Source organism: Apodemus sylvaticus, chromosome 15 (genome assembly GCF_947179515.1).
Source record: "Apodemus sylvaticus chromosome 15, mApoSyl1.1, whole genome shotgun sequence".
NCBI lineage: Eukaryota > Metazoa > Chordata > Mammalia > Rodentia > Muridae > Apodemus > Apodemus sylvaticus.
The window spans coordinates 71,125,341-71,145,997 of record NC_067486.1 but is presented as its reverse complement, the minus strand read 5'-3'; the positions used below and the strand labels follow the sequence as shown (position 1 = coordinate 71,145,997).

Below are 20,657 nucleotides of genomic sequence, written 5' to 3'. Positions count from 1 at the left end.
TGTTCTCAGGTGCTTACAAAACCCGTTGGCACCTTGCCCATTAGAACAACAAAGGAGAGTGAGGAGAGCCTCTCCTTGGCCCCAGTATTGGTCTGTTCATTTATCTGCTTGATGTGTGTTTTTATTCCTAATGTTTATTTACTGAGCTACATGTGAAGAGCCTCCAGACCGAAGGAATGATGGGGGTAGGAGGAGCTGTTGCACTAGAAAGCAATTTCACATGCTGCCCATGAAAGTCCCTGCCAAAGAATTGAAATGGTCACTGCACTAAAAACACAAGACAATAGAGTTCTCTTTGTCTTATGAGTGCTGTGGAAGCCTGTGGAATTTGGAGGAGCTGTGAGCTTGGTAAGAGTGTTGATGGAAACTGGAAGAAGAGATTTGTAGGATGCCTTCTGGAATCAGGGGCAGGAATGGAGTTCTAATACCCACTCTACTGAGGACCCTGGATGAATCCCTTGTAGTCTGAATTTCTAGTTTCTGATATGTAAAATGCCAGTGATAATTGTAGGGCTGAGATGAGGGCTTGTGATGATGCTTGCAAAAGGCCAAGCGCAACTTCTGCCACCTCCAGTGAGAAGCGGGTCATCACCTTCATCGCAATCGCAGCACTAATCAAGGTGAAATGCTTTGGAGAAGGAGCTGCCGAAGAACGTGACTCTACAATTACAAAACTGGAAGGGAGGGGGAACAAGAAAGATGAGTACTAGGGATATAATGTGAATTTCCCACCCCTGAATAATCACCCATGAATTTTATATTTTTCTCAAAAGGGGTAAGAAAATGGACCCAATCTTGGGTTAACTGGTTAATTAGTTATACACACATACTCGTACACAGACACACAGACATACACACACACATATGCAGACATACAGAGAGAAAGAGAGAATTGTACACAAACAGGCACACACAGATGTACAAGCACACATACAGACAGACATACCCAGAGATACAGATGCACATGCACAGACATACACAGACACACACAGACACACACATACACACACACACACACACACACACATACCAATGTTTTGCCATTTTCTTTGTGGTTTCTTGCATTTAGTCTACTGAAGGGAAACCTTGTCCCTTGTCCGTGGGAGTAAGTTGACTATGGTGAAAAGCATTAGAAGACTGCTCTGTTCTTTCCATTCATTAAAATCATCACCCATTCCTTGAGTGGCCTCTTGTGTCCTTCTTGACATATAGGATAAATCAGTGTAATTCCCAGCCCTGGAAGACATCACTGCAGAGAATAGACACGGGGTACAGCTTTTCATGCTAGCAAAGTGACTGAGGGGCTCTTTATCCAGAAGACAGGTGTTGCAGTCCAGTGGCAAGTCAAGCTCAGACTCAAGTGTGGCATCCTCGTGAGCTCTGGTTGGTGAAAAGCACATGTGACCACTCTTTACCTGTTACCTACAAATTCACTGAAGTAAGATTAACTTTGTGTCTGAGTGACATGACTAAATTAAATGCACCAATAAGTCACGACTTGTCCAAAGTGGCCCCAGGACCCCACTCTAAACAACAGCAATACAATAAGGGCCACTGAGGGGGCAGGTTAACCCAGGAAGGTTATCTTGGAAGAAAAGATTTTCTTTCTTTCTCTCTTTCTTTCTTTCTCTCTTTCTTTCTTTCTGTCTTTCTTCCTCCCTTCCTTTCTTCCTTCTATCTTCCTTCCTTCATTCATTCCTTTTAACTTTTGTTCTCCCTCACTTGAAAATATATGTGAGGATGTTGTTCTCCAAGCAAAGAGATTTTATGACCAAGAAGAAAGAGAGTGTCTACAGCTCTCATGCATGAGTCTTACTCAATGAAGAGGGTAGGGAAGGTGGAACAGGTTAGAACCACACCTTGTGCTCTCCTTAGCAGAGACAAGTTTTCCAAAATTCACTTCTCAGTACAAAGGAAAAATGTATTGGGGTGCCTGATCTAGATCTCAAAAGCCTTTTGCTATGGTCTCTACTTATTATGATATCTTACTAGAACATTCTACTTCATCAATAGTATTGAGTAAACTACATGGGAAAAAATGGTTTCCCCGTTTAACAGTTTTTAGCATTTGGGGACTTTGATACCACAGTTTTCAATTTGTGAAATCTTAGAGCTACACCCTTATGAGGCATGCGTACCTGGAGGACAGTAGGTTAAGGTTTCTATAGACCAGTCTTGGAAGAAGTATTGTGTTCTTATGCCAAGACATGGGTTGTATCTCAGACCACACTTTCCTGAAAAGCAGGCTACAATTATGAGCGGGCTGAATGGCAGAAAGAAGATGTGGATTTGGGGGCCACCTGGCAGTAAGTCTCAGAGAACAGCAAAGGGAAAGGTCAGCACAGATCTCTAGGGACACACAGCACAGAAGAGTGCAAAATGACAGTGCTCTGGAAGGACTAATGTGAAAGGCAGAAATGAGGAAGACTTGAAGGCTTTCAAAATTGAGGGGAGCAGAATTCAAGGGTCTCTACAGCAGGTGACAGGAAATGGAGAGGTTATAGTATCTCATTTAATGGCCTATGATCTCCTTGCAACAACTACATGGGTAAAGAAGGCATGTGAATGTTGGTACATGGCCAAAACATGTACCAACATGTACCAAAATATGTAAATGCCCAGTCCCTCTGTACATAAACAGAGCTGATCATTCCTTTATTTCTCCATTCTACAATCCTACTGGACCAAAACAATCCACACATTCTCTGCAGACACAATAGGATAGAAGCATGACTTTAATAAACACAAATATAACTGCTCACATTGCAAGCATGGTTGTGCTCTTTCCCATTCTCTACCTTAAATATCAAATTAGCGGATCAAGACATTAAAAATTTTGTGCCAAAACCATACACAAGGAGAATCAAAATCATATTGTCAAGGAAGACAGTGGGAATAGAGATGCACAACTCCTAAAAAGTGGTCTTTAAGTGGTTGGAGAGCTGGTTGAGCAGTTAACAGCTCTGACTGCTCTTCTAGAGGACTTAAGTCTAATTCCCAACATCCACATGGCAGCTCACAATGGTTTCTAACCACAGTTCCATGTCTCTTCTGTGCTCAACTGGTATCAGGCACACAGGTGATACACAGACATACCTGCAGTCAAACCATACATGTTTAAAAAACATTTAAGGGATTTTTAAATTGTGTGTGTGTGTGTGTGTGTGTGTGTGTGTGTGTGTGTGTGTGTGTGTGTGATTTGCAGATACCTAATGGCATGTTTAAAGAGTCTTAAATAGGCATTACATTGCCCACTTGGTTGCTCATGCATAAAAGGTTGTAAGTTAGATGCCTGTCAATCATTAACATGTGGATGCTGGGACCTAAATGGACGCAGTCTGCTGAGGGCCATATTCACAGGACAAATCCTGGGAACCCAGTGTGGAGACAGATTATTTGACACTGAAAGAAGATAATTCTTTGCATTCTTATCTCCTTGTACTAAGTTCAAGTCCAAGTGGATCAAGGATCTCCACATAAAACCAGACACACTGAAACTAATAGAAAAGAAACTGGGGAAGACCCTTGAGGACATGGGCACAGGGGAAAATTTCCTGAACAGAACACCAATAGCTTATGCTCTAAGATCAAGAATTGATAAATGTGATCTCATAAAATTACAAAGTTTCTGTAATACAAAGGACATTGTCAAAAGGACCAAATGGCAACCAACAAATTGGGAAAAGATCTTTACCAACCCTACATTCAACAGAGGACTTATATCCAAGATATACAAAGAACTCAAGAAGGTAGACTTTGGAAAGCTAAATAACCCCATTAAAAATGGGGTGCAGAGCTAAACAAAGATTTTTTTTTTATCTGAGGAATATTGAATGGCTGAGAAGCACCTACAGAAATGTTCAACATCCTTAGTTGTCAGGGAAATGCAAATCCAAACAACCTGAGATTTCACCTCACACCAGTCAGAATGGCTCAGATAAAAAGCTCAGTAGAAAACAGGTGCTTGCGAGGATGTGGAGAAAGAGCAACACTCCTCCACTGCTGGTGGGGTTGCAAGCTGGTACAGTACTCTGGAAATCAGTCTGGCAGTTCCTCAGAACACTGGGCATGATACTTCCCGGAGGACCCTACTATACTACTCCTGAGCATAAACCCAGAGGATTCCCCAGCATATAATAAGGAAACATGCTCCACTATGTTCATAGCAGACCTATTTATAATAGCCAGAAGCTGGAAAGAACCCAGATGTCCCTCAATGGAGGAACGGATATAGAAAATGTGGTATATATACAAAATGGAGTACTGTTCAGCCATTAAAAACAACGAATTCATGAAATTCTTAGACAAACGGATGGAACTAGAGAATATCATCCTACGTGAGGTAACCCAGTCTCAAAAGAACAATCATGGTATGCACTCACTGATAAGCAGATATTAGCCTAGAAGTTTGGAATACCCAAGACATAATTCACATATCAAATGATGCCCAAAAAGGAGGAAGGAGTGGTTCCCTGGTCCTGGAAAGGCTCAGTGCAGCAGTGTAGGGGAATACCAGGTCAGGGAAGTGGGAAGGGATGAATTGGGGAACAGGGGGAGGGAAAAGGGCTTATGGGACTTTTGGGGAGGGAGGATCCAGGAAAGAGGAAATCATTTGAAATGTAAATAAAGAATATATCAAATTAAAACAATTTAAAAAAGGAAGATAATTCTTTCCACTGCCCTCTTTTATATGAAAAATATGTAAACCAAGTTACAAAATTAGTAACAACAATGGCTAGGAAAGAAATACACATAGTAAATCATGTCTTCTATTGGATTTTGTATATATGATTATGATAGTTGATAGAAATTCTTAAATAAAGGTCAACATGCAAGAAGAAGTAATTGATTTTTTTTTCACTGTGCTAATGGTGTTTTTATAAAAGGAGAAGAAAGTCTATTGTATTATTCACAATAATACTGGAGCAACCGATAACTACATTTTAATGAAAATATAATTCCTACCAAAAGTAAAACTTGGGCAATTATTGAATCATTACATTGATGGAACATCTTCTGTTTATAGTCTGTTGTCTAGTTTTAGAAAACAAAAACGGGCCTACAGAATGGTTCAACTTGTAAAGGCACTTGCTGCTGAGCCTGGCAACCTGAGTTCAGTGCCTGGGTCCCACATGGTGGAAAAATAGAGAAGACTCTCTCCCATTGTTCTCTGACCTTTACATGTGCACACGCGCACGCACGCGCGCACACACACACACACACACACACACACACACATGAGAGAGAGAGAGAGAGAGAGAGACAGAGAGAGAGACAGAGAGAGAGAGAGAGAGAGGAGAGACAGAGAGAGAGAGATACAGAGAGAAAGACAGAGAGACAGAGGGAGAATTTTTTAAAAAATAACAAATACTTTAAAATCTAGACTAGAAAATTGGACCCAGAGGATGGACTTCTGCATTGCCTTATTAAAAATTTACTCTTGTCACCAAAAACCATCTGTTGGAGGGACATTAGCGGGTGTGGTGGTTTGAATAGGAATGGACATTACAGACTCATGTGTTTGAATGCTTGACTGTCCCATAGGGAGGGGAATTATTAGGAGGTGTGGCCTTGTTGGAATAGGTGTGGCCTTGTTGGAGTAGGTGTGGCCTTGTTGGGGGAAGTGGGTTATTGGAGATGTTCTTTGAGGTCTCAGAAGCTCAAGCCAGGTCTATTGTCTCAGTGTTTTTCTGCTGCCTGCAGATCCAGATGTAGAATTCTTAGCTCCTTCTACAGCATAATGTCCTCCTGAACACCCCCAGTTCTTTCCATGAGTATCATGGAGTAAGCCTCTGAAACTGTAAGCCAGTCCCAATTAAATGGTTTTCTTTGTAAGAGTTGCTATGGCCTCTTTGCAGCAATAGAAACCCTAGGACAGCAGGTAACAAACTCTCCCACTACCCTTGGTTTCACAGACATGAAAAAAGTTGTCACATGTGAAGTCCTGTCCTCATCTCAAAATGAGGTCCGGAGAGAATGAGGCACAGACTTGCCCTTGAGCTCAGTTTCCTGGAGATGCCCTCCTGAACCCAACCTGTTTTTGAAATGTGTTTTCTTTCCTAATGCAGCATCATACATATTTATGGAGTAAAGTGAGGAATTTCAATACAGGTGTGAAAATCAGACAAGGTAATTGACATTATCTTTTGCTTCAGGCACCTATCCATCATTTATTTCTGGTAAGAACACAGTCTTCTTCTCTAGAGGATATTTTGAAACACATGATTCGCTTTTGTCAACCCCCATTTTCCTGTTGTGCTGGAGAATGTTAGAAGTTATCCCTCCATCTAACTGCTCATCTGTCCCTATCTCCCTCTGCTACAACCTTCTCATGCTCTGATGATTTTCTATTCTAGTTCTCTGGGATCCGCTTTCATATGTGAGAGGCTGTTGACCTCTCCATGCTTGCCTCATTTTGCTTAACCTAACAACCTCCCATCTAACCATGTTGCAGTTAATGATAGAATCTCCTCCTTTATGTGGCTGAATAGTATTCTGTTGTGCAATATACATTTTTATTCACTCACCTGTTGAGCACCCAGGTTAATTCCATGTCTTGGCTATTGTGGATAAAGCTCCAATTGACATAGAAGTTCAAAGCCTCTTCCACAGTCTGACTTCAGCTCCTTTGGGGTGGCAACACTATAAATTAGTATGAACCTTAGTCCAAATCTTGGGTATTCTGCGTGTGCCACTGAGCTCACCTTGTGACCTTTTTAACAAAGGAGCTTTGATAAGATCATCTCCCATTGCCAGGCTTGAATTCACACACACACACACACACACACACACACACACACACACACACACACGTGCGTGCGTGCACACGTATGTAGTACATATATATGTACAAAACACTGGTGTGTGCACTATACATTGCTTAGCATGTCCTTTGAGTTACCTTCCTGTAAAATCTGATTTGGAATTTCTTTCCAAATGTTTTGTGTTTGAAGGTGGCAGATGATTGCAGTAGTTGTAGCCTCTAATAGAAAGCAAGGAAGCCCAAGGTCTGCTGATTACAGAGGAAGGAGCAAAGGGGAAGCAGTATTCCACTTACCTGCTCATTGCTGACTCCTGATCCAGAAGGAAACGCTCCCTCCCTCTTCTGCCCGTGTTTTCTCTGGGGCTCTCATTTCTGTACCTATTCTGGGCATGGCTGCTCTTCCTGCTTCCTCCACAGGGGCTAACACATGGCTTGGGTAGCTGACTTATCTCTTTCTGGCTCTCCAGAGAGTCGAGTACCAGAACTTGGATTAAATCCGATGCTATGCTTAGTTTTCAATATAAAATGAGGCTGTGTGCTCTGCAGATACTGGTAATCTGCTGCGCATCATTGAGGTGGCTCTTCTCATCTTATTACTTCTGTCTAGAATTTTAAAGTCACCCACTCTTTAGTCACCAAATAAGTATTAATTGATTTGTTTTCTCGTGGAGTCAGTTCTTCCTTCCAAGTTTTTTATATATCTACAATCAGGCAACTTTTACTACCCAGCAGGTTACCAGCTTTGCTTTGCAAATTATTTTAATGGCACCTGACACAAGTTAATAACAACCCAGCACATCCCATGAGCAATCCATTCATCACCCTAAGAGCTTAACAGGGAGAAGGCAGATGTGGTGGAGACTCAGTTCATACCATACGAATGGATGGACTCATTTTCCAACCTGTAATCTGCCAGTCTTTGGGGTGGTCAGGGACAAAATGAAAAACTCACTGGTACATGCTGTCTGTTGTCTTCTTGGATTCCCTTAGAAGCCTCAGAGGTGTATCACTAGCATGTCTTTTTCAGGTCCTGTCTCTAAGATACTCGTTAAATAATTGCCTCAGAACCCTTTGCCTCCCAGCACCCTGCCTTTTGTGCCAAGTATCAGGAATTTACTCTCTATCTTTATTCTGCCCGGCAGCCTCATGCCAGTGACTGATGATGGCAGATGTCCCAAGGCCCTCCTTCACTGAGAACAGGAACAGAGTGAAATGGAGTTTGTATCCTTAACCTCCCTGGTAGTATCACGCTGAGTCAAAACTTACAATCCTTTTCTTGTTTATATTAGCTCCCACTGTCACACCAGGTTCTCCTGGGAACAATTCCTTATGGATAAACTGACATGCTTCTTGGGACACCAAGTTCAAAAAAGAATGGAACGTGTCTAATGTTTCTACTTCACACTCTAGGTAGACATCACTAATATGCTCTCTCTTGGGGGAAGAAAATTGCCTATCACATAGGCAGTTTCCATCTCTCTACTCTCTTTGTCTCCCACTGTAAAGTCTCCAGTTTCTTCTCTCCCTAATTTAAACACTCTTATGCAACCCTATGGATAGAACTTGACCATACCTTATGATGAAGGAATTGGAATACATAGGAATTCAGTACCTTTCTATGCTGCTAGAAATGTATTGCGCACTATCAATCCTGCTGTAAGAATTGCAACATTTCCTCCTGCTCTGTGTATTCAGTCATGTGGGAACTTGTGAGTCTTTTAAAAAAACTTATTCTGAAGAGCTTTTATTAAGACTAGCCACAAGACCAAATCTATTCCAACTGCTAGTGGTGCGTCTGTGGCTTGTTTGATAAGAATGGTAAGTACCCATAAGAATGACTGACAAGTGTTAACTGTGCTTGTCGTGTAAGTCACCAACCTGAGTCTGATGTGGTCCCAAAAGCTGCCTGGTTGCTGTCAGCCCCTTACCTTGGTAAATTCTAAGCTCGCCTCTCTGCTTATGCTGTTGCTGCCCAAAACACCAGAAGTTAGAGATGAACAAAGGTTGAAGAACAGAAAGGTGAAGCTGATATTGCCCCTACAGAAAGAGCAAGGATTCAAATGCATTTCCCAGTGCCAAACCCCAAGGAAGAAAATAGCTGGGTTTGAGGTATGTGGCTACAAAGGTTAAATGGACATTACTAAGATCCAGATCTGTCCTGAAACTATAAACCTCAATGTTGCTATTTCAACAAAACCTAATTTCTTGCTAAACAGATGGAAACAGTCTAATATGCTTGGAGTGATGAATACTTCTTTAACATAGTCATGCCTAAGGATAGTCTAGGAAGAAATATTCTTCCCTGTAACTGCCCATAGTTACATCAAATGGGTTTCCTGGAAGGGAAGCTGAGGATGTATGGGAAGGTGTCAAAAGAGATCGAGACCAAGACAACACCTGCTGTTCAAGGTCCCAAGGTTTAATGAAGGACTCCAAATATGTGGGGGAGGGGAGATGACCCTTCCCCCCTAAGCTGTAAACGCTCCACAGTTTGGTTGCTCCACAGGTGACTAGTTTTTCTCAGGAATCTGAAGGTCCTTAAAGAGCAATGGGCTTCACCTTGGTCTGAGCGCTCCACCCTAGGTGGAGGGGATTATGACTAACACAGGAGTTCCAGCTCAAAGGCTGAGAGAAGAACTTCACCTTGGTCAATGTCAAGTTCCTGCCAGGTGGCACTGCACTCCAATAACTCTCTTCACTTCCCTCCCTTCCCTGAAGGGTGGTCTAGTCTGAAGATTCTCAGAAATGGAGCTTGTGCATTATTTCTCTACTATCCTGAAGAACAAGTGTCAATACTGGACCCCTCCATGCTCCTGCTGTTGACCTGCAGCAATGCTTTCCCCACAGAACTCACTAGGAGATTCTCTGGCATCCTAGGAGATATGCAATACTCTGAGCTCTACCAAAGGGTAAGGATAAACAGACTTACCTATGGGAGAGAAACTTGTCAGTGGGGTTCCTCACTTGGGGCTACCTTAAAATATACAGAGTGAATGATAACAAATATCATTTCCTAAGAACATATACCCCCGACGGTCTTTCAAATCAAGATAAATTGGCAAGAAAAATCAAAGAGTCTCTAGGGGAACTAATGCACATTTAAAGAAAACCTTTTAGGTAGGTCCCTGAATTTGAGTTTTCTGATTCATATGGTTAGCTTGATGAAGACACAACTCTGCAGGATCCAGTGCAGAGGCTGCAACTGTGTTTGAGGCTGGGCCAGGGATTTATTTCTAACAAGCTCCTTGGGGATTTTCATGTTTCATCAAGTTTGAGAACCATGTTCCAAAAAAGACACTTATGAGTTGCTGTAAATGGTTCCCTGGAGTAAGGGAGCTGGCCCATGGTTTACAAGCAAAGAGGTCATGTTAACGTACCTAAAAATATGCCAAGTATATCTGGATGCTTTGCCTAGGTCTCTACACCTCACAGAACATCTGTGTACTTGGGAAGATCTAGGAAGGGCCAGTTTAGAAAATAGCTCTTGAGGTGCTAGGAGGAGAGAGGCTGAAAATGAAGTCTAGGAAATTAACAACTACTTTGGAGTGTAAGTTGATTCTGGAAACAAAACCTGGCAAGTCATTATATTGTATTTTAAATAAGAATGATCAGACTAAGGTTTAAAACTAATAACTTTAAACAGCTAGAAAAACTTGGATGGTTACATTTTCAGTAATTGAGAGTTGTGCGCACTCAACCATATACATTTGTAATGTGTTAATCAATTCATTCATTCCTCACTCACAAAGTCTTCCATTTACGTTTTTATTGATTCACATAACAAATTAAGTGACTATTCGATGGACCAGAGCAAGACTTGAGAAAGCTCCTCCTAGCCAGAAAGATAAAAGAAAATAAATTGTGCTGCATTTGATTTTTTTGTTTGTTTTGTTGTTGTTGTTGTGTTGTTTTGTTTTGTTTTGTTTTTATAATTATACATGAGATGACACTGAATGGTCCAGGGCCAATAGCAAAGAAAACTGCAACAGTGACCAATTTGATCAAAATTACAAATCAAAAAAATCAAGCTAACTAAATTTAATGTCATGCCTATCTGAATATTTTTTATACTTTAAAGTCCATAGGTCATTGCTCCAAGGGGATATTTTTGAGATGACTATCCATGATATGTTAGATGCCAATGCCCTAGCCCCACCCCTAGAATCCTGCTGCCCTAATCCGTCCACTGTAACCCAATAACTCGTGAATTTCCCTGCTCACGTGAGAAGATGAGGTTGCAGGGGACAGCATCAAGATCTGATGTTCCTAAGTATGCCTCTTGGTATGCAGTCCCAGTGGGATTCCAAGATCCACTGTGGGAGACAAAAGCCTGCAAAACTGTTTTCAGATCAAACTGGTTACTAATTAGTCATGCCATTTGCCGTTCTTTGTGTTGTTTATTTTTAAGCAATTCTCAGGGCTAGGCTTGGCTAGGCCAGGAGGAAGCTGGCTCAGCTTTAAGTTTCAGTCAGCTGAAGAAGCGCCTCTGCTTGTGCTGTTAATCCCTGAAGTTCAGGCTGAGTGTGGCCTGGCTACTTAGTGTGGCCCTCCTTCAGAAAGTTCACTCCCTGGGTGCTCCTCTGTACATTAACACTTGGTTGACACTCGACTTTTGTGGAAGTTTCCTTCTTAGCATTGTATTTTACAATCCTGTAGCCCCATAAGCCTGGCATAATGGTCCAAAAACAAGATCACAGAAAGCTCTTCTCTGTAGCCCTTTCTGGGTCATTGAGAAAGTCCCAAAAGTCTCTCAAATGGGATGCAGAATGCAGTACTCTTAGAGAGATGCTTCCCCTGCCTCAACTTCTATTAAAGGTGGTAGGTCATTGTCATCACCCGGAGGTGATCACCTCCCACAAATACCTCCTTCAGGTATTTGTGAGTTTTGCCTGACCCTGAGATTGATTGACAGGGATCCTGAGACTCTGTGACAAGAGTAATTACTTTTTCCCCTTTTCACCTTTCTACAACAGGTGACAGAGGGCACTAGGTTCCCTCTGCTCTGTTTTTATAACATTCTGATATGCAGACCACAGACCATAGAATAAATTCTACAATCATTCTCTCTCTCTCTCTCTCTCTCTGTCTCTCTTTCCTTAGACATCTATGAAATTTCCTCAAAGTAAGGTAAAATCAGATGAAAATGGCTGCTCTCCTGCCCTTAAACTTTGCCCTCACTCCCTATAGGCAACACTTGGCTTCTAAACTTCTTTTGGGTTAAGTATTTTCCTATGACAGTCCTTGAGTCCTTATTAAAAACCACCTGTCTTACACATATTACGATAGTCTCTGTAGTAGTTGCCTAAAGTTTTCCAGTTCTGTGCCACACATCCACACCCTCATTACAAAAAATGGAAAGCCAAGTGTATTAGGTACAACAGTATAATCTCATACATGGCCTTTATGGTTGACTTCACTCATGGTGCTATTGTCTGGTTTAAGCTTTTTGTACTGGATGGAAAACAGATGTCCATAGACAATGGAGGAAAAGTAAATTGTCAGAATGTCCCAGATTGTAATTTTCATTCAATCATGCCACTGCTTGCTGAGCACAACCCCATGCTAGGAGCAGGGAAGAAAGAAGACATCACAAAGAGTGTTCTCTATCCTCAAAGAATGCACCCTCTAGTTAGAGTTGGGGTTGGGTGGGAGGTTCATAAGTTGAGACACCATAAGACTACACATTCTTGGTAGAAATACAAACCTGTACAAGATGGGAAGGCTGTGGGTGTAAAATGTGACATGTGTGCAGACACAAGGGGCACCCCACTACAGGCTGTGAAGACACAATGGTACCCTACTTCAAGCTTAGCAAACCAGACATCATTTTAATCAGATATGAAGATTTGGATGTGTATAATTGAGAGTAAAAATGTTTGATGCCCTGGATAGAGTATGAGCCAGGGTGTTAAGTATGGGCCATGAGTACTGATTCTGAAAAGAAATGGTTAGGTTTTCTGCAACAGAAAGTTCAAGGGTGGGGGGTGGGGATCTGAAATGAGACCATAGCTGAGCACAGCAAAGGACCTTGGATTCTTGAATAAGCAATGTGCACTTTATATGGCAAATAATGTAGCCCACTACTCTTTTCTTAACATGGGCATACACCATCAGATTTAGACAGCAGAATTCACAAAAATCTGGAAGAGATAGAGTGCTCTCATCAGAAAATCAGTTAAGATCCTCTTGGAATCTGGAAGTGACTAAAGCCCTGGCAGAAAGGAAGTTCTGCACATAGGGCACTGTCAAGAGCGGCCCTGCAACATAAGGACACAGTCGAAGAGGGACAGTGGCACTCTTCATAACTCATACGTTCCTGTGTGCATCCCAACAACTCCTTGATGCCAGTTTGGGTTTGCAGTACAGTGTGAATGATGTCATCATAGTTGTTCAGTGCATCCTACACACCACAGGAATAAGGCTTTCTGCCATATGGCCACCCTTACCCACAACTTCAAGCAGAACACTGTCTCTAATCAGTATGTGTGTAGCCTTTATCACAGCACAGCCATCAGACATTCCATGGAGCTAACACTACAAGCAGAGGGAGGGAGGGAAAGAGGGAGGAAAGGAGGGAGGAAGGAAAGTAGGAATGGAGGGAGGGAGGAAAGGAGGGAGCAAGAGAAGGAGAGGCGGGGAGGGAGGAAGATACAGCCCAAAACAGAGCCGAGAATCTAGATAGCTTCCAGAGAGCTTCGTATTCAAATGTGGACAAAGCCCAGCAATGATTTGCCTGGTTTTTTGTCAGTGGATCAGCTAATTTGATCAGAAGACTATAACTTGTGCTGAATACTGTAAATAATCTTGATTTAGAAGCCATAAAACCTGGATTTTAGACTCAGCTCATTGATTTCCTAATGAAGTGCTTCTGAAACAGAGGCTTTCTGACAGTCTTAGTCAACTAAGGGCTATACAAGTATGGTACAGAAAACAAACCAAACTTGTGGGGCATCGTAGCAAATGTCCAAGAAAGGCTTCTCAGAAGACGTGGTATGTGGCTGAAACATCCAATAGGAGCAACTTGGGGCCTGGTGATGACGGACAAGAGCATTGAGACAGAGAGGAGAGCAATCACATTCTTTCTGGGGCAAAGTATTTGTTACTTGGCTTTTGCTGCGGTAAAAACAAACAAAAAACAAACAAAAAACAAACAAAAAAATGCCATGACTAAGGCAATTTACAGAAGGAAAGGTTTATTTGGGCTTGAGGTTACAGAAGGGTGAGTCCAACATGGAGGAGCAGTGTGGCATCAGGCATCAGGCAAGACAGCTAGAATTGGATGCTGAGAGCTCACAACCTGACTCCCAAGCAGGAAGCCCAGAGAACAAACTAGAAATGGCACAAGCCTTTACGTTCTTAAAACCCAGCAAGGTCACACATCCTAAACCTACCCGAAGAGCACCATCAACTAGGGACCATGTATTTACACTCCTGATACTATGAGGGACATGAATCTTTTAGAAGAATCTCCCTGTGGTGGGGACGGTCAGGAGTCTCACGTCAAAGACTGTGACTGTGACTCTAGCCGAATTGTCTTCTCTTCTTGTTCTTTGCACATTTGTTTAATTTTAAAGAAAATCTTTCTATTGATCACATTTAGAAGGTCATTTGCACAGCCTAATGGAAACCAGGGGGTAGACCGAATGTTGCACGGCAGCAACTTTCAGACATTTTTTATGCACACAGAGTGAGCATAGTTCAAAGGCAGAAGAGAATCTATACGACCCTGAAAAGCTCTGCAAAGGAGAGGTTGAACAAACTCTAGCAGAAATGTCAGTTTCTGCTGGTGGAGGCGAAAGTCAGAACGCACAGCTTCATCTGACCACATGAAACGTGCTCACAGGGCAGTGGTTGACTTTACTCGCCGCTGTGGGAGCTGACCTTTTCTCTGATTGATGGTAAAGTTCAGGAGGACTTCTGTGAGAAACTAAAAACTCTTCCTAGAGGAAATTATACTCATGGCGGCAACTTTATTGGATAGCTGCCATGGCGCTTTTCAGTACTGCAAACTCTTCATCCTGAAGAAAACATTAAAGAAGCGCACAGCAGGGGAACCTACTGATGGAGGAACTGGGTCTGAGTCCAGTCCTCTACCCCTGGCTGTGTGTCCTTGGCCATATTCCTGAGACTATGAGAGTGTCTGTCACCTCCCTGAAAGGAGGACGATAGAAGACTTCACCCGGCTTTTCTCCAAAGATGGTTCTGAGATTGCAAAAAGAGAATAAATAGGGTAAACCTCACATCCTCTATATAAACCAGGAAGCAATCATATCTGTGGCTTTAAGACTACCTGGAGTTTTGTGAAGGATGTTTTTGATTTGACACCCTTGGAATGGACCATATCTATTTGTTAGGAAGAGCAAAAGATGAGAGAGGGGCAGAGAGACAAGAACAGAGAGACAGAGAGAGATTTTAGCATTACATTATAGGTTTTATTTGCCTCTTCCTTACAGACCACTTATGAGGGCACACACTAAGTTCAAAGCTCTGGGCTAATTATCACTTCTCCATCACCTCATGAGCAAGCATGTCCATGAACACTTCCGTGTGCACACAAGGACCATGAGGGGCCTACGTTCATCTCAGACATGTGTGCATAGTCAGGAGAGCTCAGTCTTTACGCTTCTCTGCAAGCACAGGAAAACAAATAATTTGTGTCATGTGACCAAATCCTCTTTTCCTCCAAGTCTTGGTCAGGCAAGTGTATCAGTGGTAGGAAGAGCTACTCGCCTGTATTTTTATCACCCCAACCCCAACACAGATCGTATCCTGCCTGCTCAATGCACATCACAGCATAAGGAAGAGACATCAAGGATGCTAAGCCTGAGAGAGATTTTGTAGCTAGTTAACATTACACTTCCTTCTCTTTTCGCTCTTGAGAAAGGCCCTCACATCTTTGATGTCGTGGAATATAGGCTGTGTGTTGGCCCCAAGCGCAGTGGTCATTATTAGACTGGAGTTGTCCCCGAGTGTTCTTCATCCCCCTCCTCTTCTTCTGATTGCTCAGCACCGCCACACCTTCCCCTGGGTGATAACTCTTCAAACACTTGAGTTCAGCTCTCCTACTTTTATGGCTCTACTCTCTCCGGGATGACCTTACCTTCCTCTTTTATTCAGTGCTTCTAAGATACCCCAAAATAGTCTTCAAATTGAGTCCCCTTTACAACAGCTTTAAATAGCTGGTAGAGAGCCAGCCTCTCACCCAGCTCCATGCTGGACATTTGTAAATTCCTTTCAATGGAACCTCTGAGGACCAAAGGGAGAGTGGGCAACTCAAAGTTCAGAAAGACAAACAGATGCTTCTTCTTTGCTTTTGTTTTATATATGCATCTAGCTTGGGCCTGGCAGTATGCCTGGCATTCATTTGAACTGAGGTCTGTTCTGACTTCAACCAGCAAATAAGACACCCATTTTCTGCCTGTCAGTGAGGTCACACTGAGCACCCTGACTACTTGCAATTGGGAGCCACGTAGTGACATTGTGTGACATAACAGGAGATCTGTTTGAGGCCTGGGTCTTCTCTTACCACCTGTGTGGTGGGGATGGTAAGGCCTTCCATGTGGAGTCCCAAGACTCTGCAAACTTAGCCAGTTAGTGGGAGGGAAAGCCCTTGGCAGTGAATTATCTAAGACTCAATTGTCTGTGTTGTTCTTCTTCATAATTACAATGTAGACCTGCTCCAGAGGTACTCACTCAAAGCCTTCTCTTTGTGGAACATGAGGAAAAACTGTCAATTTCATAAAAACTGTCAGAGCTGCCATGCCAGTAGAGAAGGAAAAGAAAATACTTCCTCTTGTATTAAGGAGGATAATAAGTCTGCAGCCCAGGGACAGGGACTTTTCTACATGTCCTATTTAAAAAGCAGATACGACAAGGTGCCCTCTGGTTAGGAGAGGTGCAAAACAGCTGCAGTCATGGAGTCCCAAGCGCTCACAAGAGCTGTGGGGGAGGAGTGCTTTCGGCTGCTCTTGATAAGCAGTGAAGGCCTTCTGGGCCACAGTAGTCCTTTAGGGTTTCCTGTTTATTGTAGCAGGGCCCCCCAGACCTTAACACAACTGACTCCATGAAGGAAGTGACATTCAGGCTGTAAAACTCAGCACTCAGATGACATTACATCCAAAATGAAAACCAAGGCCTAACCCACCAAGTTCCATACTTCTGGGAAAGTCTCTACATGTTCTAACTTTGCTTTTTTGGCTTCTGTAGTTCAGCTTCTAACTAACTGCTCTTGTTGACTGAGGTGTGTCAACCCAGGACATGGTTTTTGTGCTTAAAAGCTCATCCTGAAGAATCCTCAGTGCTGTACTGGGGTCCGAAACAACAGTATACTCGCTGGCTGGCTAATGAAGACTTCCTGTTGGCTTAAATCCATGTCAAAGCAGTTTTCTTTCATGGATACCCCATAACATTTATAACGGAAATTTTTTTATGCTAAAATTCGATGTGTGCTGTATATATCAGGCTGACCTTGAACTCGCAGAGGTCTGTGTGCATCTGTCTCCCTAATGCTGAAATTAAAGATGTGTACCTCCAGGCCACTATGGTTTTGCTTTTGTTGGCAGGTTTTTGGTTTTGTTTTGCTATTTTTGTTTGTTTCTTTGTTTTTCTTGAGAGAGAGAGAGAGAGAGAGAGAGAGAGAGAGAAAGGGAGAGAGAGAGAGAATATTAAAGTTGCATGGGTCCAGAAGTAGGGAAAATCTAAGAGGAATTGGGCTAGATCAAAATACATTTTTAAAAAATAATTTTTAAGTTAAAAAACTATGTGTAGATGTTGCTCTGAAGCTCAGTGTGACCCACAGACCTAAGTGAACTCCATGTGTTTTCTATGCTGAGACACTCCAATACAATCCAGTCATCCATGGTGGTAAAATATGAGAGAATTTTGTTTTCTAGGAGCAAATCAGTCTTGAGCAAGAATTACACGGGTGGACTTAGCTCAATGACAGCATATAATGCAGAGCACACAGGAAGAATCCCCAAAAGAGCATAGCAGAGTGAAAGTAAGATGAGAAACTCCTAAATCACGACTGCATACATAATAGTTAGAGGAACAATCAATACTGAGGCTCTTTGATACCCTGCCACTGTGCCCCTAGAATAAAATCAATACATGTATATCACTATGGGGCCTGAAAGTAGGGTGAATTTAGCCCCAAAATTTACAAAATAGAAACAGCACAGTATTAAACAAGTGTGAGGCCCTTCTAAGCAGGGGACCTATTTAGTTATAGGTCTTACTGAACTTTACATTTAAGAGACAACACACTCCTCGGTTCCTGGGCCAAATCTCTTCTAATGGGATGAGAGTAGGAGTGGAAATAGATGCTGCTTTGAGGGTGAAGTACACACACACACACACACACACACACATGCACTGTCTCCAGCATTTCCTTCCCCTGATCTGGTGAACATAGACTCTGTGTTTTAATGGAAGAGTCATCGCTCTGAAGTAATCATCACCCAGTGGACAACTGGTCCAGAGTCCTGAAGTAAGAGAAGAGTTCTAGTACCTTAAGGCACTGAAATGAAGGGGTGTGTGTCATTGTAGCAAACATGCAGAGCAAGACCAGAAGGAGAAGAGAGGCGTGGATCTGAAAACGGATAGAGGAGACTAGAGGATGCTTCTCTTGTGTTAGTTTTTCCACCAAGCAATGATTCAACACTGATCCTTAATGTGTTACAACTCTATGAATACACGCTGTGTGACCATCCCTCATTTCATTTTTATTTTTTTTGAGAAAGACTTATTTAAGAAGATATGTTTTTTTTCTGATATCTGCCAATCTTTTGGCCCATTGTAAACCTTGCTCTATTCTTGGTTCAATAGGTGTCACCAACACATCAGAAGCCAGGAGGAAAGCCATCTTCTGGGGACACTGTTCTCCATAGATTCCACTGGAGAAATTTAACTTGTCCTGGGAGCTGGGGGTTTAGTCCCCTAACTCCAACTGATAATGCTTTAACATCTCTGAAACTGGTTCTTTTTATCTTCATTTTGATAACTGTTTAGATATCACTTTCCTTCAAAGTTGTTCCTCATTGCTCTCAAACACAGGGTTACTGTAGGACACCCCCTGCATGTCAGAGTAGGAGGTTTGGTTTAGTGGGGGCCAGCTTGAATCATTTGCCAAGTTCCTCTGCCATATCCGGTACTGGCTTTTTGATTGATAGCCAAAACATCTCTTGACTGCTATCCACAGAGCTCGGTTTTCAATAATGGCCTTCTGTAAGATAAAAGATAAATAATTTGTGATTTGAGTTACCTAATTGAGTTCCATAGTTCATAACCAGACACTGGTTCAGTAATTCTTTAGATTCAGACTAACAAAATTCTTGATCCTAAACAAATGTTAAGTAGTTTTGTAGCTACATTCTTAAACTGTCCTATGTAAGGAACTCAGCTGGATGGAGGTACTTTCAAAAACCTGGGGGGTTAAGCTGGAAAAGGCCTACATCAGAGATAGTTCTTGGGAATCTCACATCTAAATTAAATTTAAGATCATTCCAACTCTATATTTTGCACAATACCACATCAAACTTCATGCCTATTAGAATGACATTTTATAAAATGTTTAACATTTCATACAACTGAGTGTGTAGAAAAGATGCACAATGTGTCTTCAGCAAGTCACTGTTAACCATGAGCACAGGTCTATGACATCCAGATAGAGGTTTCACTCAGTCTTGGGGTTGGAAGATCTAGATTCATTTCATGACTATGGCCAGGTCATTGGTCCGAGATGGATATCCAATTCCCAACACTGAAGAAGAAAGCCTGAGCCTGTTGGGTTAGAAATAATAATCCCTTCCTTTATGTACTGTAAGGATTATACAACAGCCGTTACTTGCCTGCAAGGCGGGGCAAGGCAGGGCAAGGCGGGGCAGGGCAGGGCAGGGCAGTGATGGCACCCTTTCCTCATCCTTCTGAACTACCTTTTTAACTACTGGTTGTCTGCAGAGGCCCTGCTTGCACCTGTTTTGTCGTCACTAAAATGCATGTATAATAGTATAAGAGTGATGGGCCAGGGAAGTGTGTTTGTGATTGTCAAGGTGGAGAGGAAGGAAATGAAGATCAATTGCTTATGGGTTGCAGGATTTTGGGGGAGGGAGTCGAAATGGTTCTTGAACTGGGTGGACACTCAGCATCTACACTTAAAACCACTGATGCTTTAAAATGGAGAGTTTTATAGTACACAAATCATATTTCAATTTTAAAATGTGAATTCTATATTGGGGAATTTTAAGAATGAATAGAACCTTAAAGTCCATGAAAGCATCCTCTTACTACACTTTACAGTTGAGAAAAAAAAATGATTGCATGTTTTTTCATCAGAGAAGAGACACTGCACATTGTGCAGAGCCTTTGCACATTGTATGAAGGAAAGACCACCGCAGCTCTGAGACTTTGCATATTAAAGTTGCTCAATTCACAAACTCCTAAAGAACTGAGCCTGACTCTCACACACGCAGCAACAGCCTGAGGGCACTTACCTCCACAGCAAGGGACACAACAAAGTTGGAGCAGATCATGATGAGAATGTAGACTCTCCACAGGACAGGAGTGCAGAGCAGCTGGCAGAAGATGAAGCACACTTAGTCTTAGAACAAATATGCTGGAAAAGTTTTCATGCTCACACAGTATGTTTATATAGGCTATATATCACAGCAAACACACACGCATGCACACACACACACACACACACACACACACACAAGTGATGATTCAAAGATAAGGACACTTGTGTTCTTTCAGAGGCTTGACAGTTCAATTTCCAGCACCCACATCATCATATAGAATATAAATGGCATGTGTATATAATACATATTGCAAACATACACTTTAATGTATACATAGAGAGAGAGAGAACTTTTAAGTGTAGAAAACTGATTTCCTT

At 42.2% G+C, this 20,657-nt stretch overlaps 1 protein-coding gene across 2 annotated transcripts in view; it reads right to left on the bottom strand.

The window, feature by feature from the left end:
• Nucleotides 1-18,785: 18,785 nt before the first annotated feature.
• Atp13a4 (ATPase 13A4) overlaps nucleotides 18,786-20,657 on the bottom strand; it is a 132,204-nt gene continuing 130,332 nt past the window's right edge. For both annotated transcript variants that reach the window (XM_052158491.1, XM_052158493.1), the window contains exons 29-30: nucleotides 20,254-20,334; nucleotides 18,786-18,986 (exon numbers count right to left, since the gene is read on the bottom strand). In XM_052158491.1, the coding sequence (XP_052014451.1) occupies nucleotides 18,786-18,986; nucleotides 20,254-20,334 (282 nt within the window). The remainder of the gene's footprint in view (nucleotides 18,987-20,253; nucleotides 20,335-20,657) is intronic.